The 23,050-nt window shown below is 44.7% G+C and overlaps 1 protein-coding gene across 2 annotated transcripts; it reads right to left on the reverse strand.

Moving 5' to 3' along the window:
• Positions 1-14,525: 14,525 nt before the first annotated feature.
• Positions 14,526-22,373, reverse strand: LOC123186980 (disease resistance protein RGA5). 2 transcript variants are annotated; one of them, XM_044598723.1, is made up of 8 exons: positions 22,163-22,373; positions 21,851-22,037; positions 20,772-21,492; positions 18,619-19,282; positions 17,414-18,507; positions 16,996-17,062; positions 15,248-15,326; positions 14,526-14,935 (listed from the first exon to the last, which is right to left on the reverse strand). In XM_044598723.1, exons 3-8 carry the CDS (start codon positions 21,455-21,457, stop codon positions 14,583-14,585), a joined length of 2,943 nt encoding a protein of 980 aa, XP_044454658.1. In that variant the 5' UTR covers positions 21,458-21,492; positions 21,851-22,037; positions 22,163-22,373; the 3' UTR covers positions 14,526-14,582. The 2 variants fall into 2 exon arrangements, with proteins under 2 accessions (XP_044454658.1, XP_044454657.1); XM_044598722.1 differs by having other exon boundaries at positions 17,414-19,282.
• Between the last annotated feature and the right edge of the window lie 677 nt (positions 22,374-23,050).

The following is a 23,050-nucleotide window of genomic DNA, read 5'->3' on the forward strand; positions in this document are numbered from 1 at the left end:
CAAATCTGTTGCTTGCTTCATTGTTCTGGAGAACGGCGTTTTAGTCATCTTGCCCATAAGGCATGGTTCGCAAGCATCAAGTGATTCATAATCAAGTGATTCCAAAATCACATCAGCATGGAGTTTCTTCATGCGCTTTACACCAATATGACCTAAAAGGCAGTGCCACAAATAAGTTGCACTATCATTATTAACTTCGCATCTTTTGGTTTCAATATTATGAATATGTGTATCATTAAGATCGAGATCCAATGAACTATTTTCATTGGGTGTGTAACCATATAAGGTTTTATTCATGTAAACAGAACAACAATTTATTCTTTTACTTAAATGAATAACCGTATTACAATAAACATGATCAAATCATATTCATGCTCAACGCAAAACACCAAATAACACTTATTTAGGTTCAACACTAATCCCGAAAGTATAGGGAGTGTGCGATGATGATCATATCAATCTTGGAACCACTTCCAACACACATCGTCACTTCACCCTTAACTAGTCTCTGTTCATTCTGCAACTCCCGTTTCGAGTTACTACTCTTAGCAACTGAACTAGCATCAAATACTGAGGGGTTGCTATAAACACTAGTAAAGTACACATCAATAATATGTATATCAAATATACTTATGTTCACTTTGCCATCCGTCTTATCCGCCAATCACTTGGGGTAGTTCCGCTTCCAGTGACCAGTCCCTTTGCAGAAGAAGCACTTAGTCTCAGGCTTAGGATCAGACTTGGGCTTCTTCACTTGAGCAGCAACTTGCTTGCCGTTCTTCTTGAAGTTCCCCTTCTTCCCTTTTCCCTTTTTCTTGAAACTAGTGGTCTTGTCAATCATCAACACTTGATGTTTTTCTTGATTTCTACCTTCGTTGATTTCAGCATCACGAAGAGCTTGGGAGTTGTTTCCGTTATCCCTTGCATATTATAGTTCATCACGAAGTTCTACTAACTTGGTGATGGTGACTAGAGAATTCTGTCAATCACTATCTTATCTGGAAGATTAACTCCCACTTGATTCAAGCGATTGTAGTACCCAGACAATCTGAGCACATGCTCACTAGTTGAGCGATTCTCCTCCATCTTTTAGCTATAGAACTTGTTGGAGACTTCATATCTCTCAACTCGGGTATTTGCTTGAAATATTAACTTCAACTCCTGGAACATCTCATATGGTCCATGATGTTCAAAACGTCTTTGAAGTCCTGATTCTAAGCCGTTAAGCATGGTGCACTAAACTATCAAGTAGTCATCATATTGAGCTAGCCAAACATTCATAACGTCTGCATCTGCTCCTGCAATAGGTCTGTCACCTAGCGGTGCATCAAGGACATAATTCTTCTGTGCAGCAATGAGGATAAACCTCAGATCACGGATCCAATCCGCATCATTGCTACTAACATCTTTCAACACAATTTTCTCTAGGAACATATCAAAATAAACACAGGGAAGCAACAACGCGAGCTATTGATCTACAACATAATTTGGAAAATACTACCAGGACTAAGTTCATGATAAATTTAAGTTCAATTAATCATATTACTTAAGAACTCCCACTTAGATAGACATCCCTCTAATCCTCTAAGTGATCACGTGATCCAAATCAACTAAACCATGTCCGATCATCACGTGAGATGGAGTAGTTTCATTGGTGAACATCACTATGTTGATCATATCTACTATATGATTCACGCTCGACCTTTCGGTCTCCGTGTTCCGAGGCCATATCTGTATATGCTTGGCTCGTCAAGTATAACCTGAGTATTCCGTGTGTGCAACTGTTTTGCACCCGTTGTATTTAAACGTAGAGCCTATCACACCCGATCATCACGTGGTGTCTCAGCACGAAGAACTTTCGCAACGGTGCATACTCAGGGAGAACACTTCTTGATAATTAGTGAGAGATCATCTTAAAATGCTACCGTCAAACTAAGCAAAAATAAGATGTATAAAAGATAAACATCATATGCAATCAAAATATGTGACATGATATGGCCATCATCATCTTGCTTCTTTGATCTCCATCTCCAAAGTACTGTCATGATCTATATCGTCACCGGCATGACACCATGATCTCCATCATCTTGATCTATATCAATGTGTCGTCGCGTGGTCGTCTCGCCAACTATTGCTATCGCATAGCGATAAAGTAAAGCAATTATTTGGCGCTTGCATCTTATGCAATAAAGAGACAACCATAAGGCTTTTGCCAGTTGCCGATAACTTCAACAAAACATGATCATCTCATACAACAACTTATATCTCATCATGTCTTGACCATATCACATCACAACATGCCCTGCAAAAACAAGTTAGACGTCCTCTACTTTGTTGTTGCAAGTTTTACGTGGCTGCTACGGGCTTAAGCAAGAACCAATCTTACCTACGCATCAAAACCACAACGATAGTTTGTCAAGTTGGTGCTGTTTTAACCTTCGCAAGGACCGGGCGTAGCCACACTCGATTCAACTAAAGTTGGAGAAACTGTCACCCGCAAGCCACCTCTGTGCAAAGCACGTCGGGAGAACCGGTCTCGCGTAAGCGTACGCGTAATGTCGGTTCGGGCCGCTTCATCCAACAATACCGCCGAACCAAAGTATGACATGCTGGTAAGCAGTATGACTTATATCGCCCACAACTCACTTGTGTTCTACTCGTGCATATAACATCAACATATAAAACCTAGGCTCAGATGCCACTGTTGGGGAACGTAGTAATTTCAAAAAAATTCCTACGCACACGCAAGATCATGGTGATGCATAGCAACGAGGGGAGAGTGTGATCTACGTACCCTTTGGTAGATTGACAACGAAAGCGTTTGGTTGATGTAGTCGTACGTCTTCACGGCCCGACCGATCAAGCACCGAAACTACGGCACCTCCGAGTTTTAGCACACGTTCAGCTCGATGACGATCCCCGGACTCCGATCCAGCAAAGTGTCGGGGAAGAGTTCCGTCAGCACGACGGCGTGGTGACGATCTTGATGTACTACTGTCGCAAGGCTTCGCCTAAGCACCACTACAATATTATCGAGGACTATGGTGGCTGGGGGCGCCGCACACGGCTAAGAATAAGATCACGTGGATCAACTTGTGTGTTTCTGGGGTGCCCCTGCCTCCGTATATAAAGGACTAAAGGGGGGGGTGCGGCCGGCCTAGGAGAGGCGCGCCAGGAGAGTCCTACTCCCTCTGGGAGTAGGATTCCTCCCCCCCCCCCCCAATCCTAGTTGGAATAGGATTCACGGAGGGGGGAAAAGAGAGAGAGGGGCCGGCCCCCTCTCCTTGTCCTATTCGGACCAAGGGAGGGGAGGGGCGGGCCTCTCCTAGGCCCATATAGCTCCCGGGGGGGTTCCGGTAACCTCCCGGTACTCCGGTAAAATCCCGATTTCACCCGGAACACTTCCGATATCCAAACATAAGCTTCCAATATATCAATCTTTATGTCTCGACCATTTCAAGACTCCTCGTCATGTCCGTGATCACATCCGGGACTCCGAACAAACTTCGGTACATCAAAATGCATAAACTCATAACATAACTGTCATCGTAACCTTAAGCGTGCGGACCCTACGGGTTCGAGAACAATGTAGACATGACCGAGACATGTCTCCGGTCAATAACCAATAGCGGGACCTGGATGCCCATATTGGCCCCTACATATTCTACGAAGATCTTTATCGGTCAGACCGCATAACAACATACGTTGTTCCCTTTGTCATCGGTATGTTACTTGCCCGAGATTCAATCGTCGGTATTCCAATACCTAGTTCAATCTCGTTACTGGCAAGTATCTTTACTCGTTCTGTAATACATCATCCCGCAACTAACTCATTAGTTGCAATGCTTGCAAGGCTTAAGTGATGTGCATTACCGAGAGGGCCCAGAGATACCTCTCCGACATTCGGAGTGACAAATCCTAATCTCGAAATACGCCAACCCAACATGTACCTTTGGAGACACCTGTAGAGCACCTTTATAATCATCCAGTTACGTTGTGATGTTTGGTAGCACAGAAAGTGTTCCTCCGGTAAACGGGAGTTGCATAATCTCATAGTCATAGGAACATGTATAAGTCATGAAGAAAGCAATAGCAACATACTAAACGATCGGGTGCTAAGCTAATGGAATGGTTCATGTCAATCAGATCATTCACCTAATGATGTGATCCCGTTAATCAAATAACAACTCTTTGTCCATGGTTAGGAAACATAACCATCTTTGATTAACGAGCTAGTCAAGTAGAGGCATACTAGTGACACTCTGTTTGTCTATGTATTCACACATGTATTATGTTTCCGGTTAATACAATTCTAGCATGAATAATAAACATTTATCATGATATAAGGAAATAAATAATAACTTTATTATTGCCTCTAGGGCATATTTCCTTCAGTTGGCACCCACTATATAAGATGCCCTATTTCCTGATCTTGTCCCAAACCCAACTCGGCACTTTTAGCCTGGATCCCTCCCTTCTTCGACAATATATGCAACCTTAAAGAAAAGAGACCACTCTTAGAACGACCCTTCAGAAAGGCCCACAACAAGCTATCCAAGAAGAAATTGTATAACTTGGCCAAAGTATTCACTTCCAGTTCCCTTTGCAATAAGATCACAGTAGATACTGTTTAGAAGGCTCACTCTCTCGTCTACAAAATATAGATGTGTGCTTACTTCTTCCTAATAGGGATTGGCATCTTAGTTTATTAGCTTTTTTCTCCCTGATGAGGTGGTGCGAGAAATTTCAGTTGTACCAATTCCTAGAAGCATCTGCTCTGATACTTTGACCTGGGGGTCTTCTGTTCACTCTGACAATTAGGATGAAGGAAGTATACAGGGAGGTATGCCAGCTATTTAATGAGGAAGGTGGTCTTCATTTCTCTTGCGTATGGAAGCTTAAGGTCATTCCCTGCATTCCCTTTTTTTGGTGGAAAGCTTATTGGAATAGACTTTTGTGCAGAGAACGGACTTCTTGTCTCAAGGAATTTGCTCCGATTGTCTCAGTGTTCTTTTATGTTTGTGCACAGTAGCTAATCAAGTGTGGATGGTTGGTCTTCCTGAACTCTTTGAGCTGGAGCTTTGGACTCTACGAGGTATTGGGTGCTTGCCCTATTGAGAGTATCTTACATTCTCTCTTCACCAGACAGATAGACAAATAGGCAATCCAAATAGCGAAAAGTCCATTCTGCACCCGAGCTCATATGCTCCCGCATGAACAGTAAAATCGAAAAAAAATCGAAATTTTTTTAAAAAATTCCAATTTTTTTGAGAGAAACATTGACAAAAGTTCTAAGTGCCTGCAAAAATTCATCATGAAATCACATTCCTGTAAGGCGTGGCAAAAAAAACAAATTCAATGCTTCAAAATGCATTTGAAAGTAGCTTTTTCAGAGTACTATTTTTGTTTTTTTTGCCACGCCTTTTAGGAATGTGATTTCATGACGAATTTTTGCAGACACTTAGAACTTTTGTCAATGTTTCTCTCAAAAAAATTGGAATTTTTGAATTTTTTTGATTTTTTTTCGATTTTACTGTTCATGCGGGAGCATATGAGCTCGGGTGCAGATTAGCCGCGTCCATCCAATAGAAAGATTATGACTTCCTTACTATCAGCAAGCTTCCACAGGCGATGCACTGCTTCTGACTTCTTCATTCGGTTTGTAGCCATACCATATATAGAATGAAAAAAGCCTTTTTTTTGGACCTTCAGGCAGCGAACGCTTGAAGGGCCTTTAGTCCTGGTTCGTGTAAGAATTGAGATTAAAGGGATGGGCCTTTAGTAATGACCCTACAAATGGGTCTTTTTCTACTAACGGGCGCCCGAAGGCGACGAGCTCGCTCGCCAACTGCGCCCCGAGGAAGCTGAGCAGCTGGGCCTGCGTGGCGCCCAATAGCTGGGCCTGCGTGATTGTAGCTGGGTGTGCGACGTGCGTGATGCGGCCGAGGGCACGACCCCACACATATATATATGCGACCTCAACCGCGCGTCCGGCGATATTCTGAACGGTGCCATTTCAGGGGTGTTTGGTTCAGAAATCCTAAGATTTTTTCTAGTCCCAGGAACTAATTAAAAAAGATTCTTCAGTAGAGTTTTTTCTAGTCTCTATAGAAAAAATCCCTCCCATTTGGTTCCTAGCAATTTTTTAGGGACTTTTTTTAGTCTCTGAGACTAAAAAGTCCCTGAACCAAACACCCTCTTGGGCTCCCGAGTCCGGCGTACACCCCCACCCCACCCACGTCCGTCCAGCTTCCAGGCGCACCAAAGTTAATTTTCCATGTATTAACTGCTGACCAGTTCGACTAGTGGCACCTTTTATTTTATTCTAAGAAAGTCACCAATCAATCTTTTTTTCTTGAGATTTATACGTCATCAATCAATCTTTTTAGACATACTTCATCAATCAATTCGCGGCCGAAAGTTTCAGCCGGTCTGCGCCTAGCCGCCCGATCTAACTGCACGTGACCGTCATATTGCCTTTCCTATTCTATTTTTTCTTTACCTTATCCTCGTCTCCAGCACACAGAGAGAGGAGCGAGTCAGTCAAGGCCGCCATGGATGCGCGCCCATGAAGCCCGCGCTTGCCGCCTTGGCACCGCCTGTGCTCGTCGCCCTGGCCGCCTGTGGCGCTCGTCACCCCGGCCATGGCGCCGCCCGCGCTTGTCGCAGGTCCCCATCCTCGCCGGCGTTTCTCGTTGCCGGTCCCCACTCGCACCACCTGCGTTCGTCCTTGGCCTCGTGCTCGCCGGCAACCCGTGCTCGCCGTCGTATCCTTGGCCGCCCGCGCTCGTTCCTTGGCCGGCCGCGCTTATTGGCCATGGCAATTTCGGTGCCGATCGTAGCAAAAACGAACAAATGGTTGCAGCAATTCTTCGTCATCGCCGCCGTCGCTGCTCGTGACTCCGCCATGGATGGATGTAGCAAAATCCCACGCCGGTAGTAGCAAAATCCGAGGACGGTTGCAACAAAAAAATCCACCACCATAGTACGTCGCAGCTCCGCCGTGATAGATGTAGCAAATTCCGTCGCCGGTAGTAGCAAAATTTGGTGACGGCTGTAGCAAAAACCTTGGCCGTTTTCAGCAAAGTTCTTGTCGTTGGTTGCCTCATTAATTTGCTTCCTATCGCTGCCATTGACTTGGGGGTTGCAACTTTTCTGCACAACGGTTCGAGCACCTTCAACGCGGGGTTGCAGCTTTTCTACGGGGTTGAAGCTTTCAGCCAGTCGAAGCTGTCTACAGAAGCAGGTTGAAGCTTTTTCCAACTACGGTTGCAGCTTTCATATGAATGAATGTAGCTTTTTTCGGTGCACGGTGTCCGGTTAAAACTTTATGCCGCAGGTTGAAGCTTTCGATCAAAAGGATTGTAGCTTTTTGGGTAGTCGGTTGCAGCGTCAATGGAGGAGCAAAAAAAATGCTTCCAGGTTTGTTGTGGGACAACATGGTGCAGCGGTGGGGGGAGGAGGTCGCGCTGCCGTGGTTGTAGCATCTCCAGTGGACGGTTCCAGTGTACGAAAATTGTGAGCAGCAGCTCGCGGACGCATGTCCATGGCAGCTTCCCAAGTCCGGCTCGCCGGGCGGAAGGAATCTGCAAAGCTGGAGCAGTGGAAGAAGTGTTTATGGGCGCTGATGTTGGAGATGGAGACATACATGGGACTGGGGCTAGCCGGCAGCGGGATCTGAACGAGGAAGACGAGGAGCGGCGGAGAGAGGAAGGGGATCAAGGGGAAGAAGATGAACGCTGAGCGAGAGAAAGGGATCGAGAGGGGTCAGGCGAGCAGGTGGACTAGCTGTCGCAAGAGGCCCACACCCTGTACCTGCCGCGCGTGACGGGCCGAAGTTTCGGCTGGTCCGCCGGCCACAAACGTTTACCATCAATTAACCAGGGAAGTGCAACGCACACAGTAACACAGCCCAGAAGACGCGGCAGAATTAATGGGATAATTTTCTTCAGTGACCGTGGGTTTCTCGGTGAGAACTGAAAAACAAAAGCACCCTCTCCCGAGAGCAACCAGTTGATGAGTGTTAACTTTTTTTGTTTTTTTGAGCTGCACACTAGTATTAACTAAGGAGCAAGATCACGGATAAACAAGAAATCTGGCTTAACAAGTGTATATCTAAAAATTTTAGGACAAATTATGAAGTTAAGTAAAAAATGCATTGAAAAGATGCAAGCAACCATCTTTTTTTTTTAATTATCCAACCCCCAATAACCTAAGTGCATGTAGAAATTAAGAAGATCATTTATAGGTTGTTATCGGTCTTGATTACCGTGTAATGGAAGAGAAGTATTTTTTTCTACTTTAAAATACATAGAAAAGATAGAACTACACTCTTTTGTGAACAAAATTTTGAAACTAGATGTACACTCTTTACCGGAAGGAAGGAGTAGCCACATATAGCGACCAAAATCTAAAGACAAAGCTGCCCTTGCCAGGTTGTGTGCTTTAGTATGATGATCTCTTCTCTCGTGGAGTATCTCCGCCACCTGAAACTCCTTCTTCTCCATGATGTCATCTATAGTCAGACCGTTACAGCTCAAGTACTCCTTCCTTTCATTTATATAGGGCCTAATGCGTTTTTTAGGCTAACTTTAATTAAATATTAGAGCAATAATATATGACATGCAATTTACACAAAGCATACCGTTAAATTCGTGTGTGAAAGGAGCTTTCAACGATATAATTTTCACATTATGCATGTCATGTACAATTAATCTTGTCAACAGTCAAAGACGATCTTAAAAAACGCATTAGACCCTATATAGTTGGAAGGAGGGAGTAAGCTTCATGGAGTTGCTTGACTGTTGTTACGTAATCAGTTGCCACCTGAATCTTGTGCAGTATTAAATTGCTAGCCAAAGAAAGTCCTTCCCCTCAGGCCATTGCCTCCAAAGCCTCTGGATCAACCTGATCCCTTATGACTCTGACCGAGGATCCCAGATAAGTCCCATTAGCTGTCTGACGGATAGCCGCAATTGCACCACGGTCTTCATGACGTGAGATATCTGCATCGCCTTGCGCTGGAGCAATCCAGTGAGCCTAGGCATTCCGAGCGGTTGTTGCAGGAAAGAACTTCGTGATACTTCGTTCATTTTTATATACAAGACCACAAACTTAAACTATAGATATTAATGTAAAATTTAATGTCTAATTTAAAATTCAGCTTTTTTTCATTTACTGTGATTATTAATACCCACACGCATGCAAAAAAACTGAATGAAGAAAGTAGCTAATTGTCATTATGACTGCATGCATGCAACTATTAAATAGGTTGCTAGTACTATGAAAAAATATCATTAATTTTGTCTTAATTATTGTTGGTGGCCTTGTATAGCCGCAAAACGTATATTTCATAGTGGTTTTATATATAAAAATGAAGAGAGTAAAAGCGAAAGTGGACAGCGGTGACTGAAATTCCCCCTCCTGTAGAGCTCTTCTTCTTGCCCACCATATAGCCCATAAAGTTGCTAGTACCTTTGCAAAATCATGTTCGAGCAGGAGGGACGTTCCCGTGGGGAGGAACTCCAGGACGCGGAAAGCCCCGGCGCCGAGCGTGAGGGTGGGCGTGGCATTGTGGCCACCGCCGCCGTCACAGGAGAGGTGGAAGGGGGCGGAGGAGTTACCATCGGCGTCAGCGCTGGCGGCGGAGGAGTTGAGGTGGAAGGGGAACGGGAGCAAGAGGTCGCCGCAGCTTTCGGCCCCGCCACCGCAGCTGCCGCCGGTCGGCTCAGCGCCGGAGACGACGAGGAGGAGCGGGACGAGGAGGCAGAGGAAGGGTGGCGGCGGAGGAGACATGGGTGGCATGCAGATGCGGCAGCGGTGGACATGGCGCTGTGGTGGTGAATTGCTTTGGTACTAGTAGTGGTAGCATCGGTGATGACGGAGGAAGATTGGGGTTGGGAATGGTGAGCTCGATGGTACGACTACGTGGGTTGGCGCGCGAAGTTGGGCGGTTTAGCGAGGCAACTGCATTGTTGTTCGTGTGCCATCTGCATGGTTCTTCGTTTCTTTTGATTATCAGTTCACGTGCGGGTTGATTATGTGTCCCCCAGATCAACGATGTATAACCCGATGTATGTATACGCATGTACAGGGCCGGCCCTGTGTTTCGGGAGGCCCTAGGCGAATTCGATGCCATGTGCCCCTATGTTCTATGATCATATATATGTATGCACGTGCATGGTACATAAACTAAAACATAATAATTGTTGGACAAGGCCATATTACGACAGAAATACTGAAAAGATAAAAAATTAAAAGTAACATGATAAGAACCAAATTCAACTGACTCCATCGACAACAATAATACTTAAGTACCCTTCAGTTGTTGAATCTTCAGATCCCTTTCTATCTTTTTTCTCCTTGTTTGAACAACTGAAAAATGCTTCTTAGGCAACATGGCGGGCTAATGTCCTAATATTATGAAGAAAAAATTATTCAAGGAATTAGAAATTTATACATCGGATGATTTGAATGATTGGAACCCTAGACATGTGCATAGAATGAGAAAAAAAAAGGATGGTTGAATACATACTATGAAAGATTGAATTCGAAAATTGTACATTAAAATTTGGAACTTCATGTACACTGAAAATAGAGGATGGATCATGGATGAATAGTTGAATACGTTCTAAAAAATAAAAGAAATTACTGAAATTGGGGTTTGCAGGGATGGATCAGGAACATGGTATAGAGAGTTATGCATACGTATACGTACTGCTGTGGGCTGCGCTCACTGCTCACATACATATGTATACGTACTGCTGCGGGCTGCGGCTGCTGGATTGCCGCACGGCGGGCGACGCGCACAGCGGTGACCGAGGCGACCACAGCGACGAGTGGACGAACAGACGAGCGAGGCGTCCGCGAGATCTTCGATTGATTTGTTTCACAATCGAAACGAGCGGCCCTGCCGTGCGGCGTGCATGACGCTTCGCTAATCCCTACCTGCTATCTAATGGGTCTACCTCATCTCGTTTTTCTTCTCTCATAAATTTTTTTCTCACCTATTTTTGCTTGGCTATATTATATATGTGCACTACATCATGGGCCCCTCCCTGGGCTGGGCCCTGGGCCGTTGCCCCCCTGCCCATGCCCCAGGGCCGGCCCTGCACATGTACTACTTTTTTGTTGGAAAAGGATGCCAATACTTAGATGGAAAAGGCTATCGCTCAACCGGCGGATCTAGTACAGGCATCCGCCTCCTCCGTTGATCGACACCTGGTTTATTGGACCACACACATCTCTTTCCCTCATCTCATCTCTTCTCCAACCTCTCTCCTTTACGCAAGTTCCTCATCAATGGCGTCCACCTTGTCGGAGAGGAAGATGGCAGCGAGGCCACCTGGTTGGAGGTCCGGCGCATGCTGGCGGCGGCGCCGGGTGGGGCGGGCAGGGCCGCTCCTCCCTCAACACCATCCGGCAGGCTCGTGGCGAATGATGGTGGTGTTTTCTTTTGCAACATCCAATCTATTGCAAGAAAGATTTGTGCAACATCAGTTATGTTGCAAAACTTTCTTCCGTAACACCATATAAAGGTGAAGATAAAGAAAAAAATTGCAACATGTTGCAAAAAAATTCTGCAACAATACCTTTGTTGCAAAAAAAGTGAAGACAGAAAAAACCGCAACACGACCTATGTTGCGAAAATAATAATCCCGCAACCCAACCTATACTGCAAAAAAAATCTCAACACAATCTCAAGTGTTTCCGCAAAAAGAACAATGCAAAGAAGAGAAAAACGTTCAGCCGCTTGATTTTGTAATATCCGATGGCTCGCGACGCTTAGCAGCCCCCATATTGGATGGGGCAAATTCTATACTACTAGTATCGATGAAAGAAAAAAATCTATAATAGTATGGTGTTCATAATTAGGGATGAGAGGCCGGGGCATCGACCGGTTGGCTTTAAAGCATCTACAACCGGATGTCCCAAACCCGCTCTATACGCTCGGACGGACTGCTCAGCCACTGACCGGTGACGAAAAATTGACCCAAACAGCGCCTCAAACGCTCGGGCTGACCAGCACCTCTCATATCCAACCCAAATATGGGATAGATATGGGGGCGCCCGGGCGCGCCCGTCACTCGCGCCCAGCCCACGCTGACCCACCCGAACCCACATATATTTCTCCACATCCGCTCGTCGGACCAAACCCTGGCAAGTTCCCCATCACCTGTTGGGTGGACTATGAGTCCCACCTGGACTAGTGTGCCCGTCGTGGGAAGGAGGGGATAAGGGTCGCCGATGCTCGTCTCACTGCCGACATGGCGGCCACGGGGGCGGCTCATGCGACGAAGCGGGCAGCCGCAGAGGAGGAGGTCATCCGCGCCCGTGTTGTGAAGAAGCGACAGCGGAGGAACACGCGCACCCTCGCCCAAGAGCGGAATCGGGCGGTCCGTGCCGTGACCGAACTGCCATCAAAGGAGGAGAAGGAGGACAACGACAGTGAGGACAGCCCCGGGATGAGAAGATCCGGCTCGATCCCTACTGCGTCTTCGACCGGTACTTCTGTGATAAGGACAACAAAGGCGCCAAGAAGGGCAAGGGCAGCCGTGGATGATCTTCTCCACCATAGCCGTGAAACAACATGACATTTTCTTATCAAGAGCACGGCATTTTTATTATTAAGAGCATAACATTTTTTACTATTAAGATTATGACATTTTTATTACTAAGAGCATGTCATCTATATTATCAAGAGCATGGTGTTTCTATTATCGAGAGGATGTCATTTTTTAATTAGTAAGACCATGGCAATCTAAAAAAATTTAAATCAAGAGAATGACATTTTTTCATATATAGCACGGTAAATTTATTTTTAATGACATGGCATTTTTTATTTTTGTGGCAAGGCAATTTGTGTGTGTGTGTGAGAGACTTTTTCGAAAAAGAAAATACATATCATGGAAATTTTAAAATTTGCCACATGACATATTTTTGTACCAAGGCAATGTGTGTGTGTGTGTGTGTGTGTGTGTGTGAGAGAGAGAGAGAGAGAGAGAGAGAGAGATAGATTTTTTCCGAAAAATAAAATGCATATCATGGCAATTTTTAAATTTTCCACATGGCATTTTTTTTGTGCCATGGGAAAAAAATTAATCATACCATCACATTTTCCTATATCTATTAGACCATGGTAGTTTTCATTAGGCCATAGTTGTTTTATTTATAGGTAGCATGGCATTTTTATAAGTGAGAATATGGTAATTCTATTTATGGATAGCGCGACATTTTTATTTAAATAGACCATGGTAGTTTCATTGTATGTACCATGACATTTTTATTATTTGGGCCATGGCAATTATATTTTGATTAGACCATGGCAGTTTGGTAGTTTTAATTAGGCCAGGGTAGTTTTATTATATATAGCATGGCATTTTTATAAATTAGACCTTGACAATTTTAGTTACTATACATTGCAGTTTTAATATAAGCAACATGTCAATTTTTTTAATTAGACTATGGTAGTTTCATCAATAAACTACTGTGGCAGTTTGATTATAAGCAAACATGAGAATGATTTTTTGCATTGTTCTCATGGCAACTTATAGGATTTTTTTGGCATTTTCGTAACTTAGCACTTTTTTTATAAGAAAACACAGTGGGAGCAACACTGGAAAGTGCCACCATCTCTCTCCTCTTTAATTATCTCACCCCAATTAGCTAAGCGCGTGTAGAAAATGAGGAGATCAGGTGTCAAATGTTCTTGGTCTTGATTACCTGTGATGAGTGAGAAGAATCTATTTTCTATTTTAAAATGCATTGAGAAGATAGAAGTACACTTTTTTGTGCATAAAATTTAAATGCCAAGCATATACTTTATTGGTGGACGGAGGGAGTACACTCTAGCTAATCTTGGTCACTCCGAAGGTAGCACCGCTTGTTGGTTGCACACTCTTCCAAATTGTGCTCTGGTGTACGTGTGTAAGAGCATCTACAGTCGGACTTGGCAAATCCGACCCCTCAAACGCCTGCAGACGCGCCCCGGCGCGTTCGCGGACAATGACCGGCCACGGCTCAAAAAATGTATTCCACATCCGGATACCTCAAATCCATATTATTACATGCAACGTGAAACCAGATCTAAGCCGAGCTCACCCGATTCCGCTCCCCGCTCGCCCGTCTCTGCAGTGGCCATGTCCAGCGGCTGTCTGCGCTCCTTAGAATGTTGGTCCGGCCGCCGACAAGGTAGAGCAGGGCATGGGACACGAGCTAGCTCACGGGACTCGACGAGCTTGGGTGGCGAAAGGAAGTGAAGTGGCTAGGGTTTAGTCCGTCGAGCGGATGAAGAGGAATTTATGTGGGGTCGAGTGGGCCAACGTGGACTGGGACCGACGTGGCGGGCGTGCCCGGGTGCCCCCATATCCGCGCCATATTTGGGTTGGACATGAGGGGTGCTGTCAACCCGGGCGTTTGCTGTCAACCCGGGAGTCTGAGGGCCATTTGAGGGGACCGTCTGAGTTGAAAAAACGTGACCAGGCAGCATGTCCAGACATATGAGGCAGGTTTGAGAGGTCCGGCTGTAGATGCTCTAACATTATTTATGATGAATACAATCCACAATACCCATGCAAAAAAAATCACTGGATGACACATGAGTTGGGGTCCTCCCGGGACTGGTGGACCTCGTGTCGGTGTTGACGGTAGGGGGGTGGCCGGTAGGGAGGGGAGTACGGGGGGATGAGACTGTGCGGCAGCTGGGTTGGGTTAGATTCAGGCTTCTGTTGTCCCTCGGGCGGGTTACGTCCAGGCATTTTGCGTCCCTCGGGTTTGTCCATCAACCCCTCGCCCATTGAGAAGATATGCGACCCCATGCTGACGATCTGCACATTGAGTTTGGCCTTCTGTAATGCCAGCACTACGACCACCGGGTCCAGGTCCCCCACCACAGTTAGCGTCCCCTCCTCCTCGTTTGCCGCTACCGAATTGGTCCCTGGCAAAAAAACAAAACAAACAAAGCATCAAGCTTGCTATAAAATTCACATGGCAATTAATCATGGGCTTCCCTACTACAAAACAAACGTCAGATTTTTATACCATGGTAAATCAAACGTTTTTCATGGCAATTATAGTTGGCGTGAAAGGATTTGCCATGCTTGCTAAAGGAAACTGCCATCATCACGACAAATATAATTGCCATGAAAAACCTTGCATTTACCATGGTCAAAAATCCGACGTCATATTTTTAACATTACCGTTAATGATCGAGTGAAAAAATATGATATGATTATCTTTCCAAACTTACCATGGAACTTCGAAAGGACTTTGAAGGCACTGGACTTCCACCGCTTGTCTGTAATGTCCACTATCTTGATTACGATCACCTGCGAAAGGAACCAAATGGATTGGGTAGGGATGAGATATTGAGATCGATAGGATGACCCAACAATGTTGAATTAATCACACAGGAAGCAAACGCTTAGAAGCCGTTGTTATGAAGCGTTTTGCTATTGACGAGACTAGGCTAGGAGATATATGTTGGATCTACCTAGTCCGTTGCCTTTTTGTCTGTATTTTTGGGTGTTGATGTAAGGATGTTAGTGGTAATTTACGAAGGAGTCCTAATGTTCTTCCATTTCCGAAACCATTAATGTCCACCAAGAATCACAATCTTTTCTAAGGTGTGAGAAGTAACTCTTTAACATCTTAATGTTGATCAAAATTGTCTAAACAAAACAAAACAAAAACGCCATACATTTCCAGATGGACAGAGTACATTAGATATGACCGTGGGTTTGCATGCGCGTACATGGTTTATAGCTCAGTCTTTTCTTATACACTATGTCAGCTAAAGAAGACAAAATTTATGTGATATACTGGATTATCTCTTAGTGTTATCTCTAGTAATCACAGGTGATAAATGGATGGCCTTGCTACATTTGGTCCAATGAAGTCTTCTTTGATCAAATCGATGTATTCTGAGACGGTGAACAACACTCGCCACTTTTGCCAAAAGTTTATTATGAACTAAAAGTACTGCCGAAGATCAAACACTTCGTTGGTACCTCATAGGTGCTAGTGTAACCGAAACTAAGAGCAAAGTCCAAGGAGCAAGTGGAATGAGAGTAAGAAGTGCTGTTTTGTGACGAGAAAGAAACCATTCAATATCAATTTCTCTTTCCCATGTCCCTTTTCTCAACTTTTGTGGCGGACACATGGCTTTTTCTCGGAAAATGGTTGGCAGGAGTTAGTGCACAACTTAATTAATGCTCAAACACAGAGGGGGAGGGGGGTACACTTTATGTTGGACTATTTGAAATTGGTGCAGTGATTATGTTTTAAACAAAATTAGAGTTTGTAACTTAGCCTACCCACTGGTATGTGGTGCTTATTGCAGCATGCGGAATCACAGGAGTCTCTGCCCTCTGAGTGAAAAAAACTTGGAGATAGTAGCGCACACTATTTTTCAATGAGTCTAGAAATAAGATTTATGATGCATAAGTGCAACATGTAATTTTTTGGTGGTTGTTCTAGCCCATCAGCAAGTTATTTACTTTATTTCTACGGATGGATTAGAACTCCGTAATAAAGTTAGCTGTGTGCATCAATCGATGTATAGGACAAGGGCTTCCCATTTTGGAAAAAACCTTTGTATACTTCTAAAATTACAAGGTTAATAAAATAAAACAAAAAACACATGACTAAGAGAAAACTTCTTTTACAGTGGAAAAAAATGGCTTAACTTTCTTACTAATAGATCATCTCCAAGCTTAGATTTCCGTTTCTGTTTTTTCCAGCTTAGGAATCACAATTTGTGGCATTGGAGATAGCATCGTTGTACTTCTCGTTAGGTGGATTTTGTTTGTCTTTTTTAGATTCACTTTGTACTTTTCATTTCCTCAGAGTCCTTTCTCATAATTTGGAGATTTGTACTTGTAAGTCATGCACTTACCTTCTATGATGGTACAAAAGGAAAGATTATAACATGAATGAACATAAAAATTTCATGAATTTATTTGGAAGAAATTAAACTTATGACATTAGGGATCACACCTTCTGCACCGATGATCGCGGGTCATTCCGTAGCTCCACACTTGCTTGTTTGTTGCCATCACTTCTCCTGGTAGAAAAAAAAGTCAGACTTTTGCAGGAGAAAATTTTATTTTTATACTTTTATAGCTCGAATAAACACTAAAGATTCTTGACATTTTTAATTGCACCTGTCAAATCCATGTAAGAAAACACAAAAAACGGTAACAATAAAAGGTGGAAGTTGAGTTGGGCCCTTTCTGGCTATTATTATGCCATACAGCAGAGATGTGATTCAAGAAAGCAATGGGTTAGTGCAGATTTTTTATGGCTAATTAATCCTCAGTTTGTCTTCCATTGTGCTAACAATGCTGCGGGCTGTTATGCACTTCTTTGCATAATCAAGAAAGAAAGTGTTGAACCAGGATAAGAAACCATATACCTGCTAATCAACTGAGAATTGTTATGGGAGTTTTGCTTTATAGCTTGCTGGGACTCTTGTTTCCGACTTCCAGTATGTTCACTTGATGTCGATGGGTGTTTCCCTCGCACCAAATGCTGTTTTTCTAGAGGACCATACTCTTCCACAACAATATCTGATCTTTTTATGCTGACGTTACTATGATGTTTGCCAGTGGCATCCTTGAATGCAGACTCTGCAGCTTGCAAGTCATATTCCTCTGCACCGACGGTTGACCCAATTATTCCAGAAATCTCCTGGACGTTTGACAGGTGCTCAATGCCCACAAGCAAACGACCGTACTGTTCTCCTCTGTGAGAATTGAAACCTAGCTTAATCCTCTGAAGATTGGGCATTGCTCCTTCCTCAAACATCAGGCGCAGTACGCCACACCTGAACTCAAAATATTCTAGAGCATTAAATGCTCTAGGTGTGAAGCCAATTAGTTCTGTAGTTCGTCGCTGTACATGCAATGTGAGAACAGTCAGGGCTGGCAATCCTCCCAGGATATGGATATCATCCCTTAGCAGTTCACCGACGACAACTTTCAGAATGCAGAGGTTGTTAAGCTGTCCAATCCACTCGGGGATTCTACAAATGGGTGGCAACAACTCGATTGTCATCACTGATTTTGGAGGACTGCTTGACTCATCCAATAAATTGGCAACACTAGGCACAGTGACATTTCTGGGTATACCAGTCACATCAGGCAGTTCTGTCCCACCTCCGAGACGGAGATGCAACAAGCTCTGAAGATGAACAACATCCGATGGAATAACTATTACTCTTGCATTTATTTCAAGTGTTTCCAAGTGTTTCAGACCTTGCATCTGATCTGGAAGATATACGGTGTCGCTGCAGGTGACCTGCAAATATCTCAACAGAACAAATTCACAGATAACCCTGAGGTCGAAGTATGTGCTCGGTTGATCACTCCAAATATGAAGGTTCAGAAATCGAAGAAGCTTAAACTCCACAACTGAAGGAAAGCAGCTCATCAGTCCAATAAAAGTAAGCGACCGAATTTGTGATAGTCCAGTACTTGCTGGTGTAGTTGCAAATGGTGCGCCGCCAAACTGGAGGGACAAACGACTAACCTTGTTAGAAAGCCGCAATTGCCTCTGAGAATAATCTATCACAGTGATAAAATTATCTTCTATGGACTTAGAAGTAATAAGATCATGTACCATGTGATTCACTGCATAGTACAATACCGCATTGCTATAGTCTACGTCTATATGTTGGATCATGCCCATATTTACAAGCATATCAAAATAGCTCCCGGCCACTTCCATTTTTTCTTTCTCTGTTGGTGCACGGATAAAACATTCAGCTACCCATTGCTTCATTATATCTTCCTTCAAGATTATATAGTTCTCCGGGTATATGCCAAGATACAACAGACATGTCTGAACACAACTGGGAAGACTATTGTAGCAAAAGTTCAGTATCTCGTCGGAAGTTGTACTTGTTGGCAAATTGTTCTGTACGTGCTCCCAGTTCTCTACTGCATTTGCTTCCCTATGGCTTACTAGAACACTGGATATGCTGATAATTGCCTGTGGTAAACCATCACATATTCTTATAATCTCATCTGACACTTCATCTAATTGAGGAGATTTCTCTTTTCCAGAGCCAAACACTGCATTGGTGAACAATTGTTTTGATTGACTGACACTGAGTGGCTCCATCTTAAATATGTACTTGGACTGGTAACTACAGCATGCTAGGGCAACATCCTCAATTTCTGTTGTTGTTATTATCCTGCTTCCATGATTACCCTCTGGGAAAGCACATGTAGCAACATCCCATACTGATGTATCCCATATGTCATCAATTATAATAATATACCTGATAAAAAAAGTCTAATTAGAAGTATGTGGAACCAGTGGCGGAGCTTGAACGAAAAAGTTGGGCGGGCCGGACTAAAAAAGAGCACAATTTTTTCTAAATCCCGAGGTCACAAATTTGAGCTACCAGATATCTATATATACTAGCGTGTAGTGTGTGACGGCATAATGCCGCGCCACAGGGATTAATAAGCTTTTTTTGTAATTATTGGTAAGTCATTCCAAGACTTGATTCATTGTAAAGTAGTTCATACAAAGTTTGGTACATGCATAAGTGTTCTACATTAGGTTATGATAGAAATAGTGATAAAATTCTTATGCGAGTTGTCATTTTAAATTTATGCAAAAATTGTGTGTTTTGTATTTTCATTTTTATTGTACGTAAGGGAAGAGAGACTAACGAACTATAATTTTTATTTAGGATGATTGTCGTACATAACATCAGATCTAAGGTACTACGGCTACACTGGTAAGTAGATAGATTTACCTTCTGCTTGGTTTGTGATGAAGTGATAAAGAACATAAGCTAGTTTTTCTTTGCGCGTCTTGGGTGGTTTGTTGCTGGTGTAAGTGATCTGCGTGTTGTTGCTGGATAAGTGCCCCAATTGACAACGGAGTGGCACCAGATCGGAGTGGATCCCGGCGGATGATGGGCGGCGGGAGGGGGCAGGGCAGGGGCGAGTCGAGATACCAGCGGGCGTCGCCGCGGCGGCTGCTCTGAGAGACGGCGGGCGGCGCGCTTCGGTGGACCGTGTTCCTTGTCCACGGCGGTTGGCGGCGGCGTGGCTACACGAGTCTGAGACTGAGGATGGGGAATTGGGGAAGCATGTGCCTCTGCGTGCAGCGTGCGTGAGAGGAGGAGGCGACGATGGCCGATGGGGATAGCCTGTGCGTGCGTGGGCTTAGTGGACTGGGCTAAGACGCCTAGCTAAGACGCCTAGTAGTAATTTTTTTTGTCAAATTCCTGGACGGGCCATGGCCCGGGTTTGCCCCTACAGAGCTCCGCCCCTGTGTGGAACACCGTAAATACCCCAAGCACACTTAGACCAACCATTGGAGCACTACCCTGGTACTTTCCAGTACCTATCCTTGCATATATGTGTGCCACCCTCGTGATACCCTTTAACTTTTCAGGAGGAAAAATAAATAAATTGATGGATAAGTGCTAGCACATAAGATTTTCCCGATTAAGTATTAAGTGGTTCTGTGGTCAATTCACTGTAAATGCATAGAATGAGCATGGGACTTGTATACTATCTGGTACAAAGGCAGACAATGAATGCAAAAGGCAGAACAAGGTTAGGAAGCAAATACTCATGCGCTGGAATACAATGAATGCAAAGAACACCGGAATGAGCATGGAACGTGGCATAAGACACTCTGATCTAAAAGGTTGACTTGTAATGTTTCTCAGAATGATGAAACTTCGATGAATAGATTAAGCGAGTTATAGAAATACATAGTGTGCATAGGGCCAAGAAAACCCATACCTTTTATCCTGTAGATGCTCGGTGAGATCGTGAATGAGGTCGTCCACCTCGCTAGCATCAGGTGGTTGGTGCGGACGAACTTGTGCGAGTATGCTCCTTAGGATCCTCCTCATGTCTGGTTTCTTGGCCGTCCGCACAAAAGCCCGGCAGTGGAAGTAGTCCCTGAGTTTGTGCTCACGCCATAGCTGTTTGGCAAGCGTGGTCTTCCCGATCCCTCCAACACCGACAATGGATAACACCTTGAGCTGCTCATCTCCATCGGTCAGCAATTGGCAGAGCCTATCAACCGGGCCACCCTTGTCATGAAGGCCGACGACTAGACCTGTCTTCCGGCCACGGTGGTGGATGATTGGAAAGACATATGTGTGGCTGGGGACGCTCTCAAGCCTGTACCTCTCGTACCGTGCATTTGCTTCCTTCACACAGCCCATGAACGGTGACATGTTGTGGATCCAATCTTCTTCAGTGTCGACAAAGTTCTCCATATCATAGGATAGTTCGCGCACATCCTTCATCCAGATCCTCGCTGTAACGGGAGGGTCTCGTGCCTTGGAGAGCTCCAGCAGCCGGGTTCCGAGTTTCCCCATCTCATCCTTGTGTTCTGTATCGAGGAGCGCATCCAGCTTGTGTGCAAGGGAGCCCATGGCACCAAGAGAAGCACTAATCGGCGGTAGCAGCAGATCCATGTCGATCTCTCTGCAACCGGAACAATAGAGTAGACCTGCAACCAAACAAAAGAGTACTAATATGTATTACTCCATCCATTCCAAAATATAAGTCTTTCTAGAGATTTCACTATGGACTATATACAGATGTATATAGCCGTGGTTTAGAGTGTAGATTCACTCATTTTGCTCCGTAATAGTCTATATTGGAATCTCTAGAAAGACTTATATTTAGGAACGGGGGGAGTAGATCGATAATAAATTGGGGATCTATCTACTAATCTATATGCATGACAAAGTATACTAGTCTGATGTTGATGCAGAAGCCGAAAAATCTCCTCCTGCATCGACAACAAATGAACACAAAAACATAATAGATGTTGCTACTGGAGTATAAATTAGAAATGGAATCACCCGTCGGGCTGCCAGACGGAGGCGACGCGGTCAGGATTCTTCTCGGCCTGATCCGGTCCGACGCTGACGATCGCCTGATCCGGTCCGACGCTGACGATCTGCGGGACGAACTTGGCCTCCCGCAGCGCGCTCACCACGCCCACCACCTGTCAGCGTCCCGCTCTCAGCACGATGAACTTGGCATCTTCTGCAAAAGCAACCGGATGGATTGACAGGCATGAGATCCATAGAACGGACCAAGAAATGTAAAATTAATTACACAGCTAGCAAGTAAGATGATTTTGATGCGACAGAATCAGAGTTGTTACTTACCATGGTGATCGATGGAGCAACTGAGCAAGGATCCGGGGCAGAAAATCGGACCTGGAAACAGTGGGGGTGCGGATTGAGCGCGGCCGGGCGGGGGATGGATGCTGTGTGTTAGGTTGAGTGGATGGGAAGAAGAGGGAGCTGATGCGGGGTCGTCACGCCCCCACCTCGACTTCGTCCGTGGGCCGTTCGTCAGATGGATTGATTGCCTCACACTGTAGCCAGCCGGATGGAGCAACCCCAAGGCGCTCACGCGCATTTTTGCCTGTTTTTTTTTTGTCTGTTTGGGTCAGATGTCGGGCCGGTGCACCGAACCAACCGACCCAACTCTTGCTCGCTCAAAAAACAATTTCAACATAAAAAAGACCCGTGATCAAAGATTATGCCAACGATGATGACATCGTCCAGAGTTCATGCCGGCGGCTGACATACATGCGAGCCTTCAAAAATCATCACACGATTCAGGCCGGCACACTTGCCAGCACCCGACACAAATGCTAGCACACATCAGGGGGTAGGAGTTCAACCACGCCATCTCGATCGTGGTCATGCCGGCATATAAAAAGATGTCGCTCTCCGTCGTAGATCAATCGTCAACCTTGAGCATGTCGGCATGCATGTTCTCGAACCATGTCCTCTTCCTCAGTGATACCATGCTCAAGTCCACCTTCATGATCTCCACCCCTTCAACATGCAAGCGAGTGTCACTTTTTTTGCTTTGGTCTTGCTTTTGGTAGCCTCGCTATCGACCATCTTTGCTTGCATCTCCGGCTCCATCTCGAGCTTCTTCCTTTGTCGAGCATCTTTGCTTGAATCTCTGACTCCATCTCGACTTTCTTCGCCTTCATCTCGAGCTTCTTCCTTTGTATCTCCATGTAGGCCTTCATTTGC

This window comes from Triticum aestivum, chromosome 2A (assembly GCF_018294505.1).
Source record: "Triticum aestivum cultivar Chinese Spring chromosome 2A, IWGSC CS RefSeq v2.1, whole genome shotgun sequence".
Taxonomy (NCBI): domain Eukaryota; kingdom Viridiplantae; phylum Streptophyta; class Magnoliopsida; order Poales; family Poaceae; genus Triticum; species Triticum aestivum.

Coding starts and splice junctions, on each gene's coding strand:
- LOC123186980 (XM_044598722.1), bottom strand. CDS start 21,457: ATGGATCTGCTGCTACCGCCGATTAGTGCTTCTCTTGGTGCCATGGGC. Junction 19,283..20,771: donor GAGCATCTACAGGATAAAAG/GTATGGGTTTTC, acceptor TTTTTTTATCAG/GTATATTATTATAATTGATG. Junction 14,936..15,247: donor AGTCCTTTCGAAGTTCCATG/GTAAGTTTGGAA, acceptor TTTTTTTGCCAG/GGACCAATTCGGTAGCGGCA.